Below are 23,784 nucleotides of genomic sequence, written 5' to 3' on the forward strand. Positions count from 1 at the left end.
GTCTTGCTCTGTCACCCAGGCTGGAGTGCAGTGCCGTGATCTCGGCTCACTGCAAGCTCCGCCTCCCAGGTTCACGCCATTCTCCTGCCTCAGCCTCCCAAGTAGCTGGGACTACAGGTGTCCGCCACCACGCCTGGCTAATTTTTTTGTATTTTTAGTAAAGATGAGGTTTCACTGTGTTAGATAGGATGGTCTTGATCTCCTGACTTTGTGATCCACCCGCCTTGGTCTCCCAAAGTGCTGGGATTACAGGCATGAGCCACCGCACCTGGCCCTTTTTTTTTTTTGAGATGGAGTCTCACTCTGTCGCCCAGGCTGGAGTGCAGTGGTATGATCTCAGCTTACTGCAACTTCTGCCTCCCAAGTTCAAGTGATTCTCCTGCCTCAGCCTCCTGAGTAGCTAGGATTACAGGTGCATGCCCATGCCTGGCTAATTTGTGTGTGTGTGTGTGTGTGTGTATATATATATAAAAATATACATACATTATTATTATTATTTTTTAGTAGAGATGGGGTTTCACCATGTTGGCCAGGCTGGTCTTGAACTCCTGACCTCAGGTGATCCACCCACCTCGGCCTCCCAAAGTGCTGGGATTACAGGTATGAGCCACCGTGCCTAGTCTAAAACATTTCATTTATTTCTAAATGTCCATAATAGTTGGAAATTATTCACTAGGTAGATGGACTTCCCCAAGAGGACAGGAAAACACTTTTTCGCTAAATGGCAAAGCTGATTATACTGTCCTCATGGGAGTAAGTCTATACTATTCTTCGCAAGTAACAGATGGACTAGATAAAATACACAATTTTATGGTTCTGATGAACTGTCTAAAACTATGCAAGGATCACTTTTTTATTTCATTTTTTGAGATGGGTCTCACTCTGTCGCCCAGGCTGGAGTGCAGTGGTGTAATCTTGGCTCACTGCAACCTCATCTCCCAGGCTCAGTCGGTTCTCCCACCTCAGTCTCCTAAGTAGTTGGGACCACAGGTGTGAGCCAACATGCCCAGCTAATTTGTATTTTTCATAGAGACAGGGTTTCACCATGTTGCCCAAGCTGATCTTGAACTCCTGAGCTCAGGAGATCCACCCACCTCAGCCTCCCAATATACTGGGATTCCAGGCGTGAGCCACTGTGCCGGGCCTAGGATCACTTTATTAGCAGTGATTATCTGATTTCTTTTTTTAAAAAAATAGGTTACCTGAAGTTTTCTCAGTCATCTGCTATACATAAGCAGGTATGTCATATTGGCTGCCTACCACAGTTTTCCAATATATCTTACTTTAAATCTAAATGTGAAATTATATACCAGGGTTGCTTCTGCCCTTGCTGCATATACACAATACAGAGTTAATGTAAAAATCTCTCGGAGATGCTAATTGACTAGACTCATACTCTACAATCCAACTGACTCATGGCACTTGAAACTGAAATTATATATGGGTGGGTATGGGATGGAGTGTGATCTCTAGGCATCTCCAATATCTTCTCCAGGTATGTCTAATATTTTCATTGCTAGACATACTAGAGATACCTGGGAAACATAGTTGGTTCTAGGATCCTCCAGTTGGTCGAATACTTCTAGAAAAACTACATAGATGCCTGACAATAACTCAGAATCCAAAGAAAGGACCCAGATCCAAAGAAATCCAAGAGACTATTTCCTAATACCTGACATGAGCATCTCTTTACCTCTATATAGCTCATGGAGGCTGCTGGAACTGTTCAAGATGGAACAGACTTAATAGACCTTCAGAACAACATAACTTGTGAAACTGTTGCCCAGTTAAGTAGCCACAGTAATTCCTCCAACAACTGAGTCAGCTCTCAACCAAATAAAGATAAAAGAGAGGTGCTGATTCCCTAACCTCATTTAATCACATGAATGCAACAAACTATCTGGAAAGTGTTCTAGTCTATTCTGCACAGGGGATGCATGTCTATACTTGGGAAAATATTGTGTAACAAGTATCAAGTTTTTATTCGCTACTGCTATAATAGGCAAAGAAGGAAGAAATTTCACAAGTGCAACAACTGACTTGAAATTTTGAAAATATTCCATTTGCCAGTGCCAGCGTGCCCAAAAGAACTCTCTTATGTGAGACAAATTTGCCTGCAATAATAGAAGAAAGGCAAGAAAGCGCTATAGGCCAACGGCAGACATTTCACATAAAAATCTATATTCTTTAGCCTAACACAGTTCGGTTCAAGATTTGAAAGTATTAACAAGGGTAGAGATCTATTTTCCATTTTTGACTTTGAAGGTTGTAGTACTTAATAAATACACCTTCTATGCACTGATTTGAATATTTGGACAATTAGCTGTATTTGTTTGAATGTACATTAAGTAGCTTTATTCTTGGTGGTTAGGATAATCAAGGAAGCCTAGAGGTTAAAAAAAACTTAGAAAGATACGTAAAGGAAAGGTATGGAAGAATAGAAAAAAGAAAAAGAAAGAAAATGATTTTAAAATGATCATATGCAGTTAGGATAAATGACTAATTAAAGGTGGAAAAAAATAATTTCTTACAATTTGTATAAAGCAATCGTATCCATGCAGTACTCTGACATAGTACAAACGTACATAATTATAAACAAGACGATGGAAATAAAAAGTTGTATCTTAATTAAGCAAAACAGCAGAGGAAAAGGCTATGGAAAAAATTTATGAAACGTAGGAAGACCCAGGCCACAAATATGCCAAGACAAATGACATATCCCCAGAGGGGAGAACAGCGTCACAGACTTGAGAAGGTTCTGTGTGACCCTGGCCAGTACTTCCATTTCCTGCCTGGCATAATCACAGAAGGCAGTCAATGTTTGGTGATGATGAGGTGCAGGGTTTTGAAGAACATAATTAAGGGCTGAAAGTATTTTCTGTGGAAACAAAATTATCATTCATGTCTGACATTGTGTAAATATGCCTTAATTTTGGTCAATAGCAATTTGAACCTTAAAAATTAGAATCCTCAAACCTTCTTGTAAATCACAATTCTTTAAGCAAACTACAGGGCTTTGTGTGTAAAAGCACAGACATTCCAGATACTCTTTAAAAAATGCTGTTTAGTAGAAAATTATCTATTTTTGTAGTGACACGATTTGGCCTCTGTCCATGTCAAAACCAGTTCATGACTTCAAAAAGCCACATTAAAGGAGATTTACACAGAGGAAAAGCTAAAGCAGTTTTCATCCATCAGGTCAGGTATAAAAATAATCACAATTCACATTACCTTAAAACGACTGGCAATCTTACACAAATTAATGGTGTGTCATGTACAGATGGAAGGTGGATATAAACTGAGGAGAAAGAAAAAACCACATCAAAGGTGCCAAGAAGACTTAAAGGCTTTGAAAGCTTCGAAAGTCTCGCCTTCTCTCTTGTACCTTTAATTGTAAGGCTGCAATAAGTGCATTTTTGCCACAAGCTCTTGAAAGAAAAAAGAAATGGTCATTTTCTTAAGTACTAACAGACTTACTTCTCTTTCAGAAAATCCACTACTCTTTTGAAGTCAGCCACACAGTATTCTCTTTTCATTTCCATGAGTACGCTGTCGGAGGCAGACTGGACTGGTATGTGCAGAAAAGCGTAGACTCTGGGGTGATTAAGGATTTTTGCCATTTCCTTAAAAAAATGGAAGGAGAAAACATTAATCACTTTAACAAATTGTGGAATGGTTTTCCTCACATCAACATCACAAGCACAAGCAAATAAACATACTAGTTGAAAATAGACCAATCATCAAGGCTCTTAAAGTGAACATCAATTGGCAATATTCTATGATGAGATTTGGGAATTCAATATCACTTTCAGAAGATTCCACAGAAGAATTATTTCCTCATGCTTTCTGTTTCTCTTAGGTGACAAAACAGAGATAAACTCATATAATGCCTAAAGAGTAAAAAGATTTTTCAGTACTCCAAAACAAACACCATTCCTACTTCACTTCAAAAGAGTTTTACATTCTGCCTTGTTACATTTGTAGGAAAAACATCAATATTTAAGGCAAACACTTGAGATCCCATAATCCCCTATACTAGAATAGAGAAAATTTCCAAATTTAGGGTAACACATTTTTTAATACAAATATTATTGCCAGGACAAATGACATATTTGTAAAAAAAAAAAAAAAAAAAAAAAAGAGGGGAAAAAACTCTGCAACTCATCTGTTTCTTTTTTTTAAAATTTCATTCACATATTTTTTGAGTATCTATTATGCAAAAGGCACATGATCAGACAGTAAGGCCAGCCACTTCACCAATGGTTCACCAATGGGCACCTACTGACATTCATACTTAAGATGCATAAAAAGAAGTGAAAGAAGAGAGGAAGAGAAAGAAGAACATATCTTGCCATGTGAAAGAGAATACATTTAAGTGAAACACATTAAAAAACTCAGAGAGTGTTTAAAAATTCCTCCAAGGACACAAATAGGTCGAACAGAAAGAGTGACAGAGGTGAACTTGTGTAATGTCACCATTCATGCAAGCATTAGGTAAGTTGACTAATGTGGTCCTTCTCCACTGCTGCATGCTGTCAGGTCATTGATTTGAAAGAGAGGGAGGAAAGGAAGGAGAGAAAGAGAAAAAGAAAAAAGAAAAGAAGCAGAAAGAAAAAAAGAAAAAGAAAAATGAAAAGAAAGAGACAGCAGGCGCATACAGCCTTTCAGAGTCCAGTAGTGAATAAAAATGTCATAAAGGGAGCGGCTCATTAATAACTTGCATGTGCCAGTGATTCTTAATTTTCAAAGTATTGCACTTTCACATCTGTTACCTAATTTCATCCTTCAGAAAATATTTTGAAGGATCTTATGGAATCAAAGAGCCAGCTAATTCCGTCCAGTTACCTCTTAGCTCTTCAAGAGTCAGTCATGCATATGGATCAACCATGCCCTGTGTTTCTCCATTTTCTTTTCATTGACTGTGAACATTAGCATTTTAGCCAAAGTGGAAGCCCAGAGATGAACTCAAATCAGTCACCTTCTTAGTAGCGGTTGTTTAAAATACTCCTTTTACTAAGAAGTTCAGATTATAAAATAAAATTACTCATAGATATCCTTTATCCACACTTTCTCTACCAGGAATTAATAGGTATATATACCTTACTAACCTTGTTACATATAGACTACTAAATTGGAATTGGAGTTGAAGAATTTCTTATTTAGTAGAAAAACAGCTGGATACACTTTTATGAAACTGTTACACTTCTGGGCTGGGTATTCAGTAGGCTCTTTTTTTTTTTTTTCTTTCTTTTTTTTTGAGATGGAGTTTTGCTCTGTCACCCAGGCTGGAGTGCAGTGGCACAATCTCAACTCACTGCAACCTCCGCCTCCCGGGTTCAAGCGATTCTCCTGCCTCAGCCTCCCAAGTAGCTGGGATTCCAGGCGTGTGCCACCACACCCAGCTAATTTTTGTGGGTTTAGTAGAGATGGGGTTTCACCATGTTGGCCAGGCTGGTCTTGAACTCCTGACTTCAAGTGATCTGCCTGCCTCAGCCTCTCAAAGTGCTGAGATTATAGGAGTGAGCCACGGCGCCTGGCCTCAGCAGGCTCTTTGTAGCCACACTGCACACCTAGAGCTGGGCGAGGTGGAGCCACACTCACATTACCCATCCTGCAGTAAATATGCTGGCCTTATGCTAGGATCCTCTGCCTTTCAGGTTCTTCATACTTGAACATCAAAATCCGCCAAATTTAAGAAACATAATTGTACAAAGATCTTTGTTTTCTAAAGTGGCAGCACTCACAGCTCTAGACATATCTATTGTGGTGAGAAATGACATTTTGACACATAATACACTTTGTGAGATGAAACTTCGCACTCGGGCTGTGTTCCTTTTTCTCATCTATAAAATGGAGAGAGGGATAATATTCATCTCATAGGGCTACTGGGCTATTGTGAAAATAAATTAAGATAACCCAGTATATACTAATAGAATAAGTACTCTATATGTAAATCATCGAATTTTTAAATTTTTTTCTTTTGGCAAGTATTTTAAGTTCCCGGTAACACAATTTTATATGGATTACAGGGAACCTATGAATCAATAAATAAAACAGCTTTCTGATAAGCTAGTTCCCGAACTAGCAGGTGAAGGAGAAGTAACTGGTACTGATTTGCATGACATAAATTTGAAAGGGGTTTACCAGCAAACATGACCCTGGGCCAGAGAGGGTGGTGCAGTTTCTCTTGGAAACACTCAGGGTGGCCTCCTACTATAAACAGGATACTGCGCTAGATGAAGCTTTGCTCTGCTACAGTATGCCAATTTACAAATTAAAATGTTAATAGCAAACAAGTAGGATAAAAGTGGTGGTTTCCCCCTCCCCCCCACCACCCCCATGGTTCTCAAAATAAACCTTCCCACTAGTAATTATCTTTAGTTTCATACTACAGGCCTTGCAACTTCATACTGCTAGAACACAAAATAAAATTACGCTTGCCCCTTAATTAAAGTCTATGTTTCTGCCACTAAGAGAATCATGACTTAACACAGATTAATGTACCCAAGGAGACAAAACACGTATTTTTTGTTTTGCTTTTTCTTCCATTCCTCTTCTTGCTCAGCACTCTTAGTTTAGGACAACTTGTGTTCTCTTCACCTTTCAAAAACTTCTTCCTTTATGACTTCTCAGCAACCTGTTCTGGGTATTACCCAAAGTGTTTACTTAGCTCTTCCTGGCAATACAATAATGAATCTCCAGAACTGAACGCTACAAGGCCAGGAATTATATTTTACTCTTCCCTCTGGATCTCTACAATACCTTATACTGTGCTAAGCACACCACTAAACATTTAAATACAGAAACATTTAAATACAACTACATCAATATACACGAAAAGAGGTATAAACTGAAATTTCAATAGGAAGACAAACTTTCATTTAGTAATATTTCGGTTGGGCTCAACCAGGTAAACAAACATATATTCAAGGAGGTAAACAGGCATTTAATCAGCCTGCCTTAATTTCTGGAACAAATGAAGAATTATATGTAAATCTATAGGTATATACATAACTACAGGCATACCTCATTTTATTGTACTTCCCAAATATTATGTTTCTTACAGATTGAAGGTTTGAGGCAACCCTGTGTCAAGCACGTGCACTGGCAAATTTCTTCAACAGCATGTGCTCACTTTGTCTCTCTGTGTCACATTTTGGTGGTTCTTGCAATATTTCAGACTTTTAAAATTATTATTATATCTGCTGTGATGATCTGTGATCAGTGACCTTTGACGTTACTCTTGTAATTATTTTGGGGTGCCACAAACCGTGCCCATATAAGATGGCAAATTTAATCAATACATGTTGTGTTCTGACTGCTCTTCCAGTTGGCTCTTCCCGTCTTGGGCCTCCCTATCCTCTGAGATACAACAAGATTGAAATTAGGCCAATTAATAACCCGACAAAGGCCTTTACATATTCAAGTGGATGGAAAAGTCCCACGTTTCTCACTGTAAATCAAAAACTAGAAGGCATTAACCTTAGTGGGGAAGGCATATGAAAAGCTGAGACAGGTTAAAAGCTAGGCCTCTTGCACCAGTCAGCCAAGTTATGAATGCAAAGGAAAAGTTCTTGAAGGAAATTAAAAGTGCTACTCCAGTGAACTCACAAACGATAAGAAAGTCAAACAGCCTTACTGCTGATATGGAGAAAGTTTCAGTGGTCTGGATAGATGATCAAACCAGCCACAACGTTCCCTTAAGCACAAACCTAATCCAGAGCAAGGCCCTAACTCTCTTCAATTCTATAAAGGCTGACTGAAGTGAGGAGACTGCAGAAGATGTTTGAAGCTAGAAGAGATTGGTTCATGAGGTTTAAGGAACAGTTTCCATAACATGAATGTGCAAAGTGAATAAGCAAGTGCTGAAGTAGAAGCAGTAGCAAATTATCCAGAAGACTTAGCTGAGATCACTGATGAAGACGGCTACAGCACACTGCAGATTTTCAGTGCAGACAAAACAGCCTTCTATTAAAAAATGGCGGCATCGAGGACTTCTATAGCTAGATAAGTCAATACAAAAGGCTTTGAAGCCTTGCTTCAAAGCTTCAGAGGACAGAAAGACTGACTCTCTTGTTAGGGGATAATGCAACTGGTGACTGTAAGTTGACACCAGTTCTCATTTGCCATTCTGAAAATTCTAGGGTCCTCAAGAATTGTGATAAATTGACTTTGTCTTTCCTCTATAAATGGAACAACAAAGCCTAGTGAGAGCACATGTGTTGACAGCATGGTTTACTGGATATTTTAAGCCCACTATCGAGACCTACTGCTCAGGAAAAAAAAGATTCCTTTCAAAATATTACTGCTCATGGACAATGCACCTGGTCATCTAAGAGCTCTGATGGGGATGTACAAGGAGATTAATGTTGTTTTTATGCTGGGAAACACAACATCCATTCTGCAGTACAGGGACCAAGGAGTAATTTCAACTTTCAAGTTCATTATATAAGAAATACATTTTTGTAAGGCTATAACTGCCATAGTGATTACTCTGATGGATCTAAGTAAAGTAAATTAAAAGCCTTCTGGAAAGGACTCGTCATTCTACATGCCATTAAGAACCTTCGTGATTCATGGGAGGAGAACAAAATATCAATATAAATAGGAGTCTGGAAGACATTGATTTCAGCCCTCATGGATCACTTTGAGGGGTTCAAGACTTCAATGGAGGAAGTAACTGCAGATATGTTGGACACAGGAAAACAAGTAGAATTACAAGTGCAGCCTGAAGATGTGATGGAATTGCTGCAGTCTCATCATCAAACTTGAACAGCTGATGAGTTGTTTCTTATGGATGAGCAAAGAAAGGGGTTTCAAGATGGAATGTATTCCTGTTGAAGATGCTGTGAACACTGTTGAAATGACAACAAAGGATTTATGACATTACATAAATGTAGTTGATAAAGCAGCGTTTGAGGGAGTTGACTCCAATTCTGAGACAAGCTGCACTGCCACGGCTACGTTCTTAACCTTTAGCAATCACCACTCTGATGAGTCCACAGCCATCAACATCATGGCAAGATCCACCACAAGCAAAAAGATAGTAACTCGCTGAAGGCTCCTTTTTTAGCAGTAAAGTATTTTAAAATTAAGGTATGTGTATTTTTTACATGTAATGCTATTTTATACTTACTAGACTACAATATAGTATAAACATAACTTTTATATACACTAGGAAACCAAAAAAATCATGTAACTTGCTTTATGGTGATATTTGCTATTTTGCGGAGGTCTGGAACCAAACCTGCAGTATCTCTGAGGTATGCCTATAAAAACCAAGACACTTTAAATAAAGGTAGCCCCATCACGGATTATATTTCTAAAGGTATGCTGAAGCTTGAGATTGAAATCACAATGCATTTTCTCTTTTCTTTTCTTTTTTCTTTTCATCTCGCTCTGTCACCCAGGCTGGAGTACAGAGGTGCAATCTGGGCTCACTGCAGCCTCCACCTCCTGGGTTCAAGCGATTCTCCTGCTTCAGCCTCCTGAGTAGCTGGGATTACAGGTGCGCACCACCATACCTGGCTAATTTTGGTATTTTTAGTAGAGACTGGGTTTCACCATATTGGCCAGGCTGGTCTCGAACTCCCGACCTCAGGATCCCCCTGCCTTGGACTCCCAAAGTGCTGGGATTACAGGCATGAGCCACTGCTCCCAGCCCATAATGCATTTTCTTATGAAAGTAATTTACAAGTGAAGGGAAGGGTCTCAGGTTTGACAAGGGAAATAGAAGAATTTAGCTCAAATTGTGGCTGATGAAAGAAAGGCAGTCACGAGCAGCTCGGTGCTCTGAGCTGGGTGAGTCTGAGCTGAAGGGCCGATTTGGTGGGCATGTATGTGCTCACATGGGAGGGGGAGCAGCTGAGGAGCTCTGGTAGCAGTTAGCATGGAAAAAGTATGTGTTTTAATATTAGGTCATTTACAATGGAAGGGCTGATGTTTCAAGGCTGCTTAAAATATAGATATTAACCATTTACAAGCAGGAACTGCAGAATGGCTAGCCAGATTAAAAAAAAACAGTGTTTCTATCTGGTACTATTCCATGGAGTCCTCATCTTACAAAGTGATAATCATCTCAGTATTTGTTATTTTTCTCTGAACTTAAAATATAAAGAAAAAAATAAATTGAATGAAAACAGACTTAATTTTAGAAAGCAGTTCTATGTATGGTTACATTTTTAAAAGAACTGCTAAATTTCATTTTTATTGCCCTACAGTCATCAAACTCATCATTACATTCTACTTAGTTTTGAATATATGTACTACTGGCTTAACAAAATCCCTCAGTATGTGCTCGCCTCAGCAGCATGGCCCCTGTGCAATTACTTAGTATGTGAAGGTTTACAGAAGATGTTAACATTTGCATTGAGATGCGTTTACGTCCACACGGATAGTGATCAAACAGAAAGCCCTCTCAGACAACAGCTTTCTTATGAAGTACATGCATATTCAAAATTCTAAACTTTACACCGCTCTGTTGTTTTCAGCTCATATAAGTGATATGCTAAAGGAAAAAAAAAAGCCTTCAAAAAAAGATAAACTATCCCATTTCCTTTAAACATTTTCAAAATAGCTTGAGATATAATTCATATACCATACAATTTATCCATTCAAAGTATACAATTAACATTTTTTAGTATATTCACGGGATTGTAAAACCATTACCACAATCTAATTTTAGAACATTTTCCTTCCCCCAAAACAAACCCTCTACCCATTAGCTGCCACTCCCATTTTCCCTCATTTCATGACCCTTCTAGCTCTAAAACAACCACTAGTCTACTTGCTAACTCTACAGATTTGCCTATTCTGGACGTTTTACATAAATAGACTCATATAATATGTGACTTCTTTCATGACTGGCTTCTTTCACTTATTGGTTTCAAGGGTTAACCATATTGTAACATCTAAGGATTTATTTCTTTTTTTTTTCTTTGTTTTTTCTTTGGGACAGAGTCTCATTCTGTTGCCCAGGCTGGAGTGCCAAAGTGCAATCATGGCTCACTGCAGCTTTGACCTCCTAGCCTCAAGTGATCCTCCCACCTCAGCCTCTTGAGTAGCTGGGATGACAAGCACATGCTACCACGCCAGGCTAATTTTTACATTTTTTCTAGAGACGGGGTCCCACTATGTTGCCCAGGCTCACTGATCTTGAACTCCTGGGCTCAAGTGATTCTCCTGCCTCAGCCTCCTAAACTGCTGGTATTACAGGTATCAGCAACCATGCCCACCATGCCTAGCTTTATTTCAATTAAATAATAAAACATGGGAATTTAGAATTTATTAAATATATCATTTAATGCAAAACTATTTCACATGTTCTGAATTATATTAGCTTGACTAAGGTGGTAAAGCAAGTTTCACCTATATTTCCTGGCTCTAACACAAACATTCTAATGGCATAGCCTTGCTAGAGATTAGCTGGTACATATAAGATCTTATTAGAAAAATTATAACAGAGACAAAAAAAACGGGAGAAAGGTGGGCTGGATGAAGTGGCTCACACCAGTAATCCCAGTACTTTGGGAGGTTGAGGCAGGCACATCACATCACTTGAGGTCAGGAGTTTGAGACCAGCTTGGCCAACATGGTGAAACCTCATCTCTACTAATAATACAATATATGTATTCGCTGAGTATGTTCGTGCGTGCCTATAATCCCAGCTACTCAGGAGGCTAAGCCATGAGAATTGCTTGAGCCCAAGACTCGGAGGTTGCAGTGAGGCGAGACTGTGCCACTGCATTCCAGCCTGGGTGATAGAGTATCTCAAAAAAAAAAAAAAAAAAAGAAAAAAAAGAAAAAAAAAGATGGGGGAAAAGTATAAAAATTCCTTAGAAAAATTAAGAATCTCTTAAAATGAGCAGAATGTGACAATTAATGATAATGATATTATCTTATCATTTATTGATACTTATCATTATCAAAAGTAAGAATGAAATTCTTACTTTTATTGTTTTGTTGAGGTAAAATAGACATACAACTTACCATTTAATTTTTTTTTTTTTAAAGAGACAGGGTCTCGCTATGTTGCCCAGGTTGGACTCAAACCCCTGAACTCGAGCCATCTATGCACCTCAGCTTCCCAAGTAGCTGGGACGACAGATGCATGACACTGACTGACCCTGGTTGATTTTTTTTTTTTTTTTTTTTTTGAGAGGGAGTCTCCCTCTGTCACCCAGGCTGGAATGCAGTGGCACAATCTCCACTTACTATAACTTCTGCCTCCTGGGTTTAAGTGATTCTCCTGCCTCAGCCTCTTGAGTAGCTGGGACTACTTTTTGTATTTTAGTAGAAATGGGGTTTCACCGTGTTGGCCAGGCTGGTCTTGAACTCGTGACCTCAAGTGACCTACCCACCTCTGCCTCCCAAAGTGCTGGGATTACAGGCATGAGCCACCATGCCTAGGCTTGCCTGGTTGATTTTGAACCATTTTTAGGTATACAGTTCAGTGACATTAAGTCCAGTCAATGTTGGACAACCATCACCCACTGTCCATCTCCAGAACCTTTTGATCTTCCCAGACTGAAACTCTGTACCCATTAAACAACTCTCCCATAACTGCTCCCCAAGCCTCTCATAACCACAATTCTACTGTCTCTATGAATTGAACCATTGCAATTGAAATCATATAATATTTGTTCCTTTGTATCTGGCTTATTTCACTTAGCATAATGCTTTTGTTCCTACTGTAGCAATATTATGTTTTTTATATCTTTTTCCAGACAGTTGATAGCTCTACTCTCAATGCCAAAGCACACTGCATAAATTTGTATTAGCTCTTACTTCCTTATCCTGCAATTAAACCATACGTCCTCATATCCCATGGGTATATCTTGTTTATGTTCATTTCCCTATTCCCTTGCTCAATTCCTGGCCCCAAATACTTACACTGTAGTTGAATGTATAAATGACTGATTGTCCCAATTAATTGATATGGTTATTTTGGCATAAGTCCCACAAAGACTTCTAGGCAATGGTCAAAAGACCAATGCCAGTGTTCTAGGAAATCCTATTTCTGGATTCACCTTCAACACTTACCAAGTCATATAAGATAGAGTAAGACCAGAAACATATTTCATCCATTACTTCATTAACGACACTGTAACAGCTACTAAGTGAATTACCAATACCTATGTTTACTCTAGCAATTAATAATAAATTGTCGTTAATAGCATCAGAAAGTGAATGAGGGAGCACAAGAAAGGAAAATTTCCAATTCTTATGACCCAAATGACAAAGATAAGATATTGTGAACAGATTCTAATTTACATTTGACCTACAACTTAATTATAACAGGAAATTCTCTTCTAAACTGCAAAGAGTTAACATTTTCAGTATTTGTGCTAAAACAGGTTGAGACAAAACATCTGTTGTAATTAGTGTTTACAGAAATGCAAAAGGACTTCAATGTTCCCTTACCATTACCACTTCATCTTAGTGTCACAGTCAATCACCAGGCTTTACATTATGAAGATGGAAATATACATCTTGAAACCAATGATAAAATGCTAACAGTTACAATTACACACACAAACACATTTATTTTCAACTAATATTATCAGTGTTTTATTTTTTTTTCAATTATTTTTCTTTTTTATTTTTGAGACAGAGTCTTGCTCTATCGTCCATGCTGGAGTGCAGTGGTGCAATCTTTGCTCACTGCAACCTCCACCTCCCAGGTTCATGCCATTCTCCTCCCTCAGCCTCCCGAGTAGCGGGGACTACAGGCATGTGCCACCGTGCCCGGCTAATTTTTGTATTTTTAGTAGAGACAGGGTTTTACCATGTTGGCCAGACTGGTCTCGAATTTCTGACCTCAGGTGATCTGCCTGCCTCAGCCTCCCAAAGTGCTAGGATTACAGGTGTGAGCCACCACGCCCAGCCTAATTTGTTTTTAAATTATTCTTCTGCTCTGTTAAGGACAAGAAATCAAAATAGAGTTTTTGTCTCATGATGATGGTGGTGGTTATATAGATCTATATGTATGTATTAAAATGCACAGAACGGGACACATACAAAAAACTCAATTTTGCTGTATTAGTTTTAAAATAAAATAACAAAGAGAAAAACTAAAACTAACAGTGAAATCTTTGATGATTCAAACACTATATGAACAGGTATATGCTATAAAAAGCTTTAAAATCTACACACAATTGCCTTTGCTCCATTTAAGAAAAGACTACTACACACTAACAGAATGAATCAATAGCTGATCAATTTAATGAGGAAAGGGCAGTTCAGGCTGTACCTTCAGCTCAGAGAGTTTTATTGGCTTCTCTTAAATATGACATACATAATTGAGGAATCCAATGGAAAGGCAGATGTTAAAGATTTATCTTAAAATATTTAAGTCATTTATCTATGACCTGATTAAAATTAACTTGGAGTGGTGGTGCGTGCCTGTAATCCCAGCTACTCGGGAGGCTGAGGCAGGAGAATCACTTGAACCCGGGAGGTGGAGGTTTCAGTGAGCTGAGATCGTGCCACTGCACTCCAGCCTGGCAACAGAGCAATACTCAGTGTCTAAATAAATAAATAAATAAAAATAGACACAAAAAACCAGTGATTCTCTCAGTCTCTTTTCCCCCATAATTCCATGGTCTAAATTCTCAAGTGGAGAAAACTCGAACAGAGCTTCAGCCAGTACATGATGGGTGTGTAACATAAACAAGAAATAAATTTTTGTTTCTATAAGCCACTGAGATTTTGGAGGCGATTTTACTATACAACATAACTTAGTTTATCCTTACTGTGATAATGTTATGTGTTGACAGGGCTACTGAATGCACAGATAGCTGATAAAACATTATTTCTGGGTGTCTGTGAGGGTATTTCCAGAACAGATTAGCATTTCAAGTAAAAGAAGATCCATCCTTATCAACGGTCGGTAGCATCCAATCCTTTGAGGGCTCAAATTAAACAAAATGACAGACCGAGGATGAATTCTCCCTCACTTCACACCCCCCCGCCACACATACCCCCATTATGTTTCTTTGAAGGACTTTGATTAATCTAGTGATGCATTCTCATGTTATGGATAAAAACACCAAAGTTTAGAGATGTTGAAAATGATATGCCTGGCCAGATGCAGTGACTCACACCTGTAATCCCAACACTTTGGGAGGCCAGGATAGGAGGATAGCTTGAATGCAGGAGTCCAAGTCAAACCTGGGCAACTAGTGGGACCCCATGTCTACAAGTGAGAAAAAAAAAAAAGTTGGGGATGGTAATGTGTGCCTGGAGTTCCAACTACGTGGGAGGCTAAGGAAGAAGGATCACGTGAGCCCAGGAAGTCAAGGCTGCCGTGAGTCATGATTGGGTCGCTACACTCCAGTCTGGGCGACAGAGTAAAACCCTGTCCCAAAAAATAAAATCAAATGATGTGTCTACAGTCAAGAGCAGTAAGTGGAATAACTGGATTTAGAACCTTATCTTGTCATAGCACAAGAGTCTTTTTTCTTAACTAATTTTCAATAAATATTAGGACGGAAGTGTCTATCAACTGTGAAGGTTACAACAGGGGAGGAAGAAGCAACAAAAGGTTTTACACCAAGTAGAGCTCAATTTTGAAAGATAAAAATGTTTCCTAGCCAGGCACGGTGTCTCACGCTTATAACCCCAGCACTTTGGGAGGCTGAGGTGGGCGGATCACTTGAGGTCAGGAACTAAAGACCAGCCTGGCCAACATGGTAAAACCCCATCGCTACTAAAAATACAAAAATTAGCTGGGCGTGATGGTGCACACCTGTAGTCCCAGCTACTCAGGAGGCTGAGGACAATCACTTGAACTCAGGAGGTAGAGGTTGCAGTGAGCTGAGATTGTGCCACTGCACTCCAGCCTGGGTGAGAGAGTGAATGAGACTCTGTCTCAAAAAAAAAAAAAAAAAAAGTTTCCAGACAAACTGCAAAGATAACATATGTTTAATAAATAAAAATGGTGGCCACAGTTTAGATACACAAGGCCACTGTCCATAGGTAACCAAAACTTGAGGCATCTTGATTTCCTCAGAACAATAACCCCAAACACAAACTAGACTTTTTGTCCTTTTGAGTCAGTGAAGTTAAACCAATCAGCTACAGACAAATCAGCGTACACATCTTTGTTTGCCTTAAAGAAGAATATAGGACAGCCAGTCATGGGAAAGGTCAAAATACTTCCTATTTTACAGTCTATGAACCGTGCCGTAGTGGCTGTAAAATTGAGACTTCGTGCCATTTTCCAGTTTGAGGTCTTTCTGGTTCATAAACTTTTCTTTTGCATGCATAGTAAACTCTCAAAATTCTAACTTGATCTGATTTTGACACACATAATATACCTAGTGTCTTAAAATACAAGGCTGTGTATTTTATAAAATAACCTAGTGACCTGCCATATCAGTTCTTCTGGCTTTTCTAAGTCTAATAATACCACTGATATATCTTTAAAAGTATATTTAGAAAAACAAGTATACTTGGAGATCAATTAATGATTCTCTATCTATTTACTTTTTTTATTAAATATACCAGTTACTACACATTTTGTTAAAGTCCTAAAGACAGAGTTGTACATTTGAGGGTTGGGCTTATAGCATCTTATAAGGCTGAACCTGTCCCATTCTCTTAGACAAAAGATGCATAAAATAAGTAGTGCACATAAAGGAATGAAAAAATCTCCATTGTTCTTTAAAAATACACATTCTTTTCTCTATTAAAAGCAATGCATATTTCTTTAAATTTTGAAAAACTGAGAAAAACAGAATAAAAAACTAATCATTGCTGAAAACAACCATTATTAAAACAAAGATTCATTACTCTTGCTATCATCTTGAAACAACTAAATTATAAAATTATATGTGATACTATCTAGTGAGTTTGAGAAAAATGAAATGATTTTCAAAGACTAACATAAAGCTAATAGTATTTCTTGACAATAGATCATTAGGTCTGAGCTCAATTTCTTCAAAATCGAAGGAAAAAAAAAACCTTTCTTTTAAGCAGGGTCCAAATCACCCAAGCACTTAGACTCAAGGGGCTCATAATACTTCTACATTAGCATAACAGGAGAGAGAAATCTGAATATGAAAACAACAAACAAAGGAAAATCAGCGATAAGAATCAGCAAAACATCTTAGACTTATTCCTGAACAAGTTATTACCATTAGAACAATGTTGTCCCTGGAGCTATGATGAGAGAATGGAAAAAATAAATAGATATAAAAAGAAAAAATTTCTTTATTTGAAAAGCTATAAAAATGAGAAGGAAGATAAAAGAAGAAAACAGGGATAGACAATTCTCTCCTCCACCTCTTAAATGTATTGTACAGAAAGGGAAGTCTTAAAAGTTGTTTTTTGTTGTTGTTGCTGTTTTGAAACAGGGTCTCACTCTATCACCCAGGTTGGAATGCAGTGGCGTGATCACAGCTCACTGCAGAGTCCACCTCCTAAGTTCAAGTGAACTCCTGAGCTCAAGGGATCCTCCTGCCTCAGCCTCCCAAAATGCTGGGATTATAGGTGTGAGCCACCATGCCTAGCTTAGAAGTTATTTTAAGACTTTAGGTCTTAAGAACATGGAACAGGGCTGGGTGCAGTGGCTCATGCCTGGAATCCCAGCACTTTGGGAGGCAGAGGTGGGTGGATCACCTGAGGTCAGGAGTTCAAGACCAGCCTGGCCAACATAGTGAAACCCCATCTCTATTAATACAAAAAATTATCTTTGCGTGGTGGCAGGTGGCTGTAATCCCAGCTACTTGGGAGGCTGAGGAAGGGGAATCTCTTGAACCTGGGAGGCAGAGGCTGCAGTGAGCCAAGATCACGCCATTGCACTCTAGCCTGGGCAGCAAGAGTGAAACTCCATCTCAAAAAAAAAAAAAACAAAAAAACAAAAAAACAAAAAACAAACAAAAAAAAAACCAACATGGAACATAATTACAAAATAGCTAGAAGAGAGGCTTTTGAATGTCCACACCCAAAGCAATGATGAATGCGTAAGGTGATGTTCAAGCTAAATACCCTGTTTGATCATTAAGCAACATATGTATGAATGGAAATATCAAATTGTACCCTATAAAGATGTACAATTACAAGTCGTTGACCTAAAAAAAGTATTTGAAAAATGGGCCATAAGAAGCCATTTAATTGGAATGATTACAGAGAACAAAAAAGGCTCCCCAGCCCATTCCAAATTATGGTACTATTAGTGATACAGTAGTAGTGATAGGCAGAGGAGGCAGGGAAATTCTGGGTAGAAAAGGGCAGGTCACTGGTGAGGGCTCCATCCTCAATCCTGGAACTGCAGCCCAAAATGAGAACTTACATCCCTATTTTCCTGCTCAAATGTTGTCCCTTCCAAAACCACCCATAGCCTTCCCCATCCCACATCCTGTGCCCATAAAAACCCCAGGCTCAGCCAGCAGAGAGAGGAGAAACAGCTGGACACTGGAGATTATAGTTGGATGTCAGTGAGAAGCAGCTTGACTTCAAAGGGACAGCCTGAAGGCATAGCTTCAGAGAGGAGAAGATTACCTTCCCAATCCATTCCCTTTTCAGCTCCCCTTCCCACTGAGAGCCACCTTCATCAGTAATAAAATCCTCTGCATTTACCATCTCTAATTCGTTCATGCAACCTCATTGCTCCTAGAAGCCGGACAAGAACTTGGGTGCCATGAGTGTGAGTGCACCCTCCACTGTTAACACTTAAGCTGTCCATGAATGGCAAAGCTAAAAGGGCACTGTAACATTCCTTCTGGGGCTTCAGGGGTCTCGGGCACCTCCCTAGAAACTGCCACAGGGCCTGCATGGAGATTTTTGCCTGCCGGCACCCACTTGCCCCAGCTCCTGCACCTACTTACCTGCACTCCCCCACCCATAAGGTGTGGAACACAGCAGGACCAAGCAAGTAGAGACTGCCCCTGCTGACATTGAAGCAGCTGGCTAGTTCTAGTGCCTGTGCACTCCAGTTCCCACCCACAAAGGGATCAGGGAAATAATCCTGCTTCAGTAGTAGTAGCATAAATAGTAACAGTAATGATAGCAGTTTGCATCTGTATGTGCTAGACAATGTACTGAGTCACACTCATTGACTCATTTAAACCTCAGAAAAAAGTAGTAGTTTTACTTCACTCGATCTTAGATTTAGAGAAATTAAATACCATGACCACGGCACAATGGTGGCAATGGAATATAAACACAGTGCCCTTGACATTGCTCAATCAAGTGTCTTTCACAGGAGCATCATTCCTATGGATTGATCTACCTGTAATCCTCTCTATACATATACTAATTCTTGAGGAATAGCACAAACTCATTTGCATGAAGGTGTTAACTAACAATAAATCATTTCTGGGAGTGGAAGAGGAAGAAAACAGTAGAAAGTAATCTTTCTAAAACAAGGCATAGAATATATACATATTATGTATATTATACATAGTCTTTGATATATATTAGGTAGTTTTTTGGGTTATTTTTGAGACAACATCTAGCTCTGTTGTCCAGGCTGGAGTGCAGTGGCATGATCTCAGCTCTGCCTCCTGGGTTCAAGCGATTCTCCTGCCTCAGCCTCCCGAGTAGCTGGGATTACAGGTGTGTGCCACAATGCCTGGCTAATTTTAGCATTTTTGGTAGAGATACGTTTTCACCATGTTGGCCAGGCTGGTCTTGAACTCCTGACCTCAGGTCATCCGCCCACCTCGGCCTCCCAAAGTGCTGGGACCACAGGCGTAGGCCACTGCGCCTGGCCTATATTATGTGGTTTCTGATATATAAAATATATGTAACATTATATATGTCAAAGATAATTTTTAATTTTCACAATTTGCAAAATTTTCCTTAGTTTGGTTATGTCACAAATGGGTGGGTTTTTAAAAAAAAGTCTCATGTGTTTAAACTAAGTAGCTCTTATGACATTACTTAAAATTAAATAATAAATTAATGGGATCTTTGCAGTCTTTTGCTACTGATCAATATGGATTTTAAGTACAAACTAATAAACAGACATATATTTTTTATAAGGCCACAAGGGACATATTCCATCCCTGTTCTACTTAATTGTTTTCACTTGGTAAAATTGTCTTCACATGTCAGTTCTTTAATGGGAATGTAAATGAAAGCATTTCTAGTTACAACATGGTAAGCTGGCTTGTCTAAGGACACCTTGTCAGAATATCTTGAGATTTTAACCTGCTTTTTTAAACACATGAGCTCCAAAGCTATAGGATCAGACAGCTCCTTTAGCAAGTAAAGAAAGATCAGGAAAAAGTTCCATTTGGGAAGCCAAATTTACTTTTAAGACTTGAGTTTTCAAAAAAAACGTTGTTTTTAAAAATGAAATAGAAGTTACAATCGTATGCATTTAAAAAATATAGATTTATTTATATTAGAGGGGGAATTTAAATTTAAATTTATTAGAGGGGGAATTGTGATTTTAAATTCCCCCTTTCTGGCAGTCTATGGTCTCTACAAATAAAAAAATCTAACTTACCCTTTTTTGCAAGGTTTTGCCCATGTTAACAGAAGAAATCATTTGATACATAAGCATTTTGAAATGTTAAATTTTGGAATTTTTGTAAGATTACAGTTGATTTTTTTTTCTTTTTTTGTATTTTGTTCTTTTGGGGTTTTTTGTTGTTTTTTATTTTTAAAGTTGATTTTTTTGTTTTTTAAAAGCAGGCTTTGCAGTGCTCTCTTTGTTTCCAATGATCAGAGCTTTCCAATGAGCAAATGTGTTATAAATTACATCATTAATACCTTATGTTAACCTGGCTAAAGAACTAGGTAAGCACAAGCCTAAATAACAATGATTAAGGAAATCCAGTACACTTTATTACATGCTAAGAATTTCCTTCAGAACAAGCACAGTGGCTCATGCAGGCAGATTGCTTGAACCCAGGAGTTTGAGACCAGCCTGGGCAACATGGTGAAATTCCATCTCCATAAATAATACTAAGATAAGCCAGGTGTGGTGGTGTACCCCTGTAATCTCAGGGATCCAGGAGGCTGAGGTGGCAGGATTGCTTGAGCCCGGGTAGTAGAGGTTGCAATGAACCAAGATTGCACCACTGCATTCCAGCCTAGGGAAGAGAGTCAAACTCTGTCTCAAAAATAAATAAATAAATAAGAATTTCCTTCTATCTTAGGTGAGAAAAAGTGATTTCCATGTCAAGTACTCTGACTTTTTAATGTTTCAAACTTAGAAACTGAAAATATAGAAGACAGCTAGGGAAAAAGATATTTCAAAGACGAGTCTAACAGAATGTGTAATATGCTGAAGTGAACTAGGAAGGACAGTAATGGGGACCATCAAGAATTTTCTTTTCTGTCTTTTTTTTTTTGAGACAGACTCACAGTGTTGCCCAGGCTGGAGTACAGGGGCGCGATCTTGGCTCACTGCAACCTCCATCTCCTGGGTTCAAGCAATTCTCCTGCCTCAGCCTCCCAAGTAGCTGGGATTACAGGCACCTGCCACCACGCCCAGCTAATGTTTTGTATTTTCAGTACAGACAGGGTTTCACCATGTTGGCCAGGCTGGTCTCAAAGTCCTGACCTCGTAATACATCCGCCTTGGCCTCCCAAAGTGCTGGGATTACAGGCATGAGCCACTGTGCCTGGCCCCATCAAAAATTTTCTGTATAATGTTTAGATGATTGCTATTGCCCTATCTTCATAGGATCATCTCTCCACAGAATTCACTAATGGGCACAATTCATCAGAGGAAAAACTGGGAATTATTTTGCAAGGGGTATCTAAGACTTAGTGTCAAAAAGTGCAAGAATGCATTCTAGATGAAATAACATATACCAAGTATGAAGCTACTCTGAGTAAAATTAACATTTTGAAACATCTTCAGCTGAGTGAAATGAAGAAAGGGAAATTCAATCCCTTACAAGTTTAATGATTACACATTCAAAATGACTCATTAAAACTAAAAACAAATGGAATACTCCCATCTGGGTGTTTGATTTTATTTTCTCCTAAATAAACTTGATTTATCATAATCACTGATTATATAAAAGAAGTTCAAAAATGAATGCAATATTTCCTTGTCAGAGCATGACAGCCTCCTCCTGCTCAGTTACCCAGTTTCAAAACCTCTGAATTTCTTGCCCTCATCCACTACACCCCACCAATTAACATGTATTTCTGGTGCTACCCAACCCTCAGAAGTCTCTTATTTTGCTACGTCCATCTCTCGAGCGTAACTTTGCACTATCCATGTCTCACAATTTTTTCTTACAAACCATAACGTAAGTCTGAGTCTTCAAATGGGCAAAGGATAGGTAGCCCTGGAGAAAACAAAGTGGTTGTAAAAGTATTTTTTAATTAGGCCCATTTCCAGGTCTTCAACTTCCTTTGTAGTCTTTCTTAAACTTGGATTGTCTGTGGTGAAGGCTTAATGTTGTGTATCCTGTCACACCTCCCTCTCCCCTTTACTGAATGGCATTAGGTCACCAAACACAGAACATGTGAAGTTGCCTTTTTTAAGCAACATAAAGAGTTCTCATGCCTATTCACCCCCAACATCCATGCCGTTAAAGACTGCATTTTAAACAATTGTAATATTTATGCTGTTTTGGTGACATGTGTACTAGTAATAATTTAACAACAATCCAAAAGAAATGTTTCTCTTAAAAATATTTGGAGGCTTCTAATCAGAATAATGTTTGCATTTTATTATATATATATATTTTGATACAGAGAAGGATGACACAACGATCAATAGAAGACTTTCAAGCTTAAAAATGTATTGAATTGGCCGGGCGTGGTGGCTCACACCTGTAATCCCAGTGCTTTGGAGGCTGAGGAGGGCAGATCACCTGAGGTCAGGAGTTTATGAGACCAGCCCAGCCAACATAATGAAACCCCATCTCTACTAAAATACAAAAATGAGCCAGGTGTGGTGGTGCACGCCTGTAATCCCTGCTACTTAGGAGGCTGAGGCAGGAGAATTGCTTGAACCCAGGAGACGGAGGGTGCAGTAAGCTGGGATTATAGCCCTGCACCCCAGCCCAGGTGATGAAGTGAGATGCTGTCTCAAAAAAAATAAATAAATAAAATAAAAAATAAATATATATATATGTATATATGTGTGTGTGTGTGTGTATGTGTGTGTGTGTGTGTGTGTGTGTGTGTGTGTGTGTGTGTATAAAAATTCTATACAGGAAGTAGAATGGAAATTTGAGTTCCGGGGAAAAAAAAGGATAGTGTAAATTTCCATATTTTTAAATGCTTTACTGAATATGTTTAAAAGAGTGATGCAATGATTTTATTATAAAATTTCTTATTTAAAATATGCCAGAGATTACGCCTCTTGAAAGTATGAGACCAGGCGTAAAATTTCTTATTTAAAATATGCCAGAGATTATACCTCTTGAAAGTATGAGGCCAGGCATGGTGGCTCACGCCTCTAACCCCAGCACTTTGGGATGTCCAGGTGGGTGGATCACTGGAGGCCAGCAGTTCGAAACCAGTCTGGTCCACATGGCGAAAACCCATCTCTACTAAAAATACAAAAAATTAGCTGGGCATGGTGACGGGCACCTGTAGTCCCGGCTACTTGGGAGGCTGAAGCAGGAGAATCATTTGAACCTGGGGGGCGGAGGTTGCAGTGAGCTGAGATCGCACCATTGCACTCCAGCCTGGGTGTAGAGAGCAAGACTGTCTCAAAAAAAAGAAAAAAAAAAAAAGAAACTGAAAAAATTTTAATGTCAATGTAAATCATTTAAAAAAATTATTTGGGGGTAACAGCAAACAAAAGTGTCAATACCACTCAGTACGAAACGCAGTCTGGACTTCATTGGCCACACTCCG

General features: G+C 38.8%; 1 protein-coding gene across 5 annotated transcripts in view; it reads right to left on the reverse strand.

Annotated features, from left to right (window-relative positions):
* Nucleotides 1-23,784, reverse strand: part of LOC105482632 (CDKAL1 threonylcarbamoyladenosine tRNA methylthiotransferase) — a 714,041-nt gene that overhangs the window by 228,189 nt on the left and 462,068 nt on the right. For all 5 annotated transcript variants that reach the window (XR_011624002.1, XM_071097572.1, XM_071097573.1 and 2 more), the window contains exon 11: nt 3,478-3,623. Coding sequence is in view for 4 of the 5 variants with exons in the window: in XM_071097572.1 (XP_070953673.1) it covers nt 3,478-3,623 (146 nt within the window). In the remaining variant the exon portion in view is untranslated. The remainder of the gene's footprint in view (nt 1-3,477; nt 3,624-23,784) is intronic.

Source organism: Macaca nemestrina, chromosome 5 (assembly GCF_043159975.1).
Source record: "Macaca nemestrina isolate mMacNem1 chromosome 5, mMacNem.hap1, whole genome shotgun sequence".
Classification (NCBI taxonomy): Eukaryota; Metazoa; Chordata; class Mammalia; order Primates; family Cercopithecidae; genus Macaca; species Macaca nemestrina.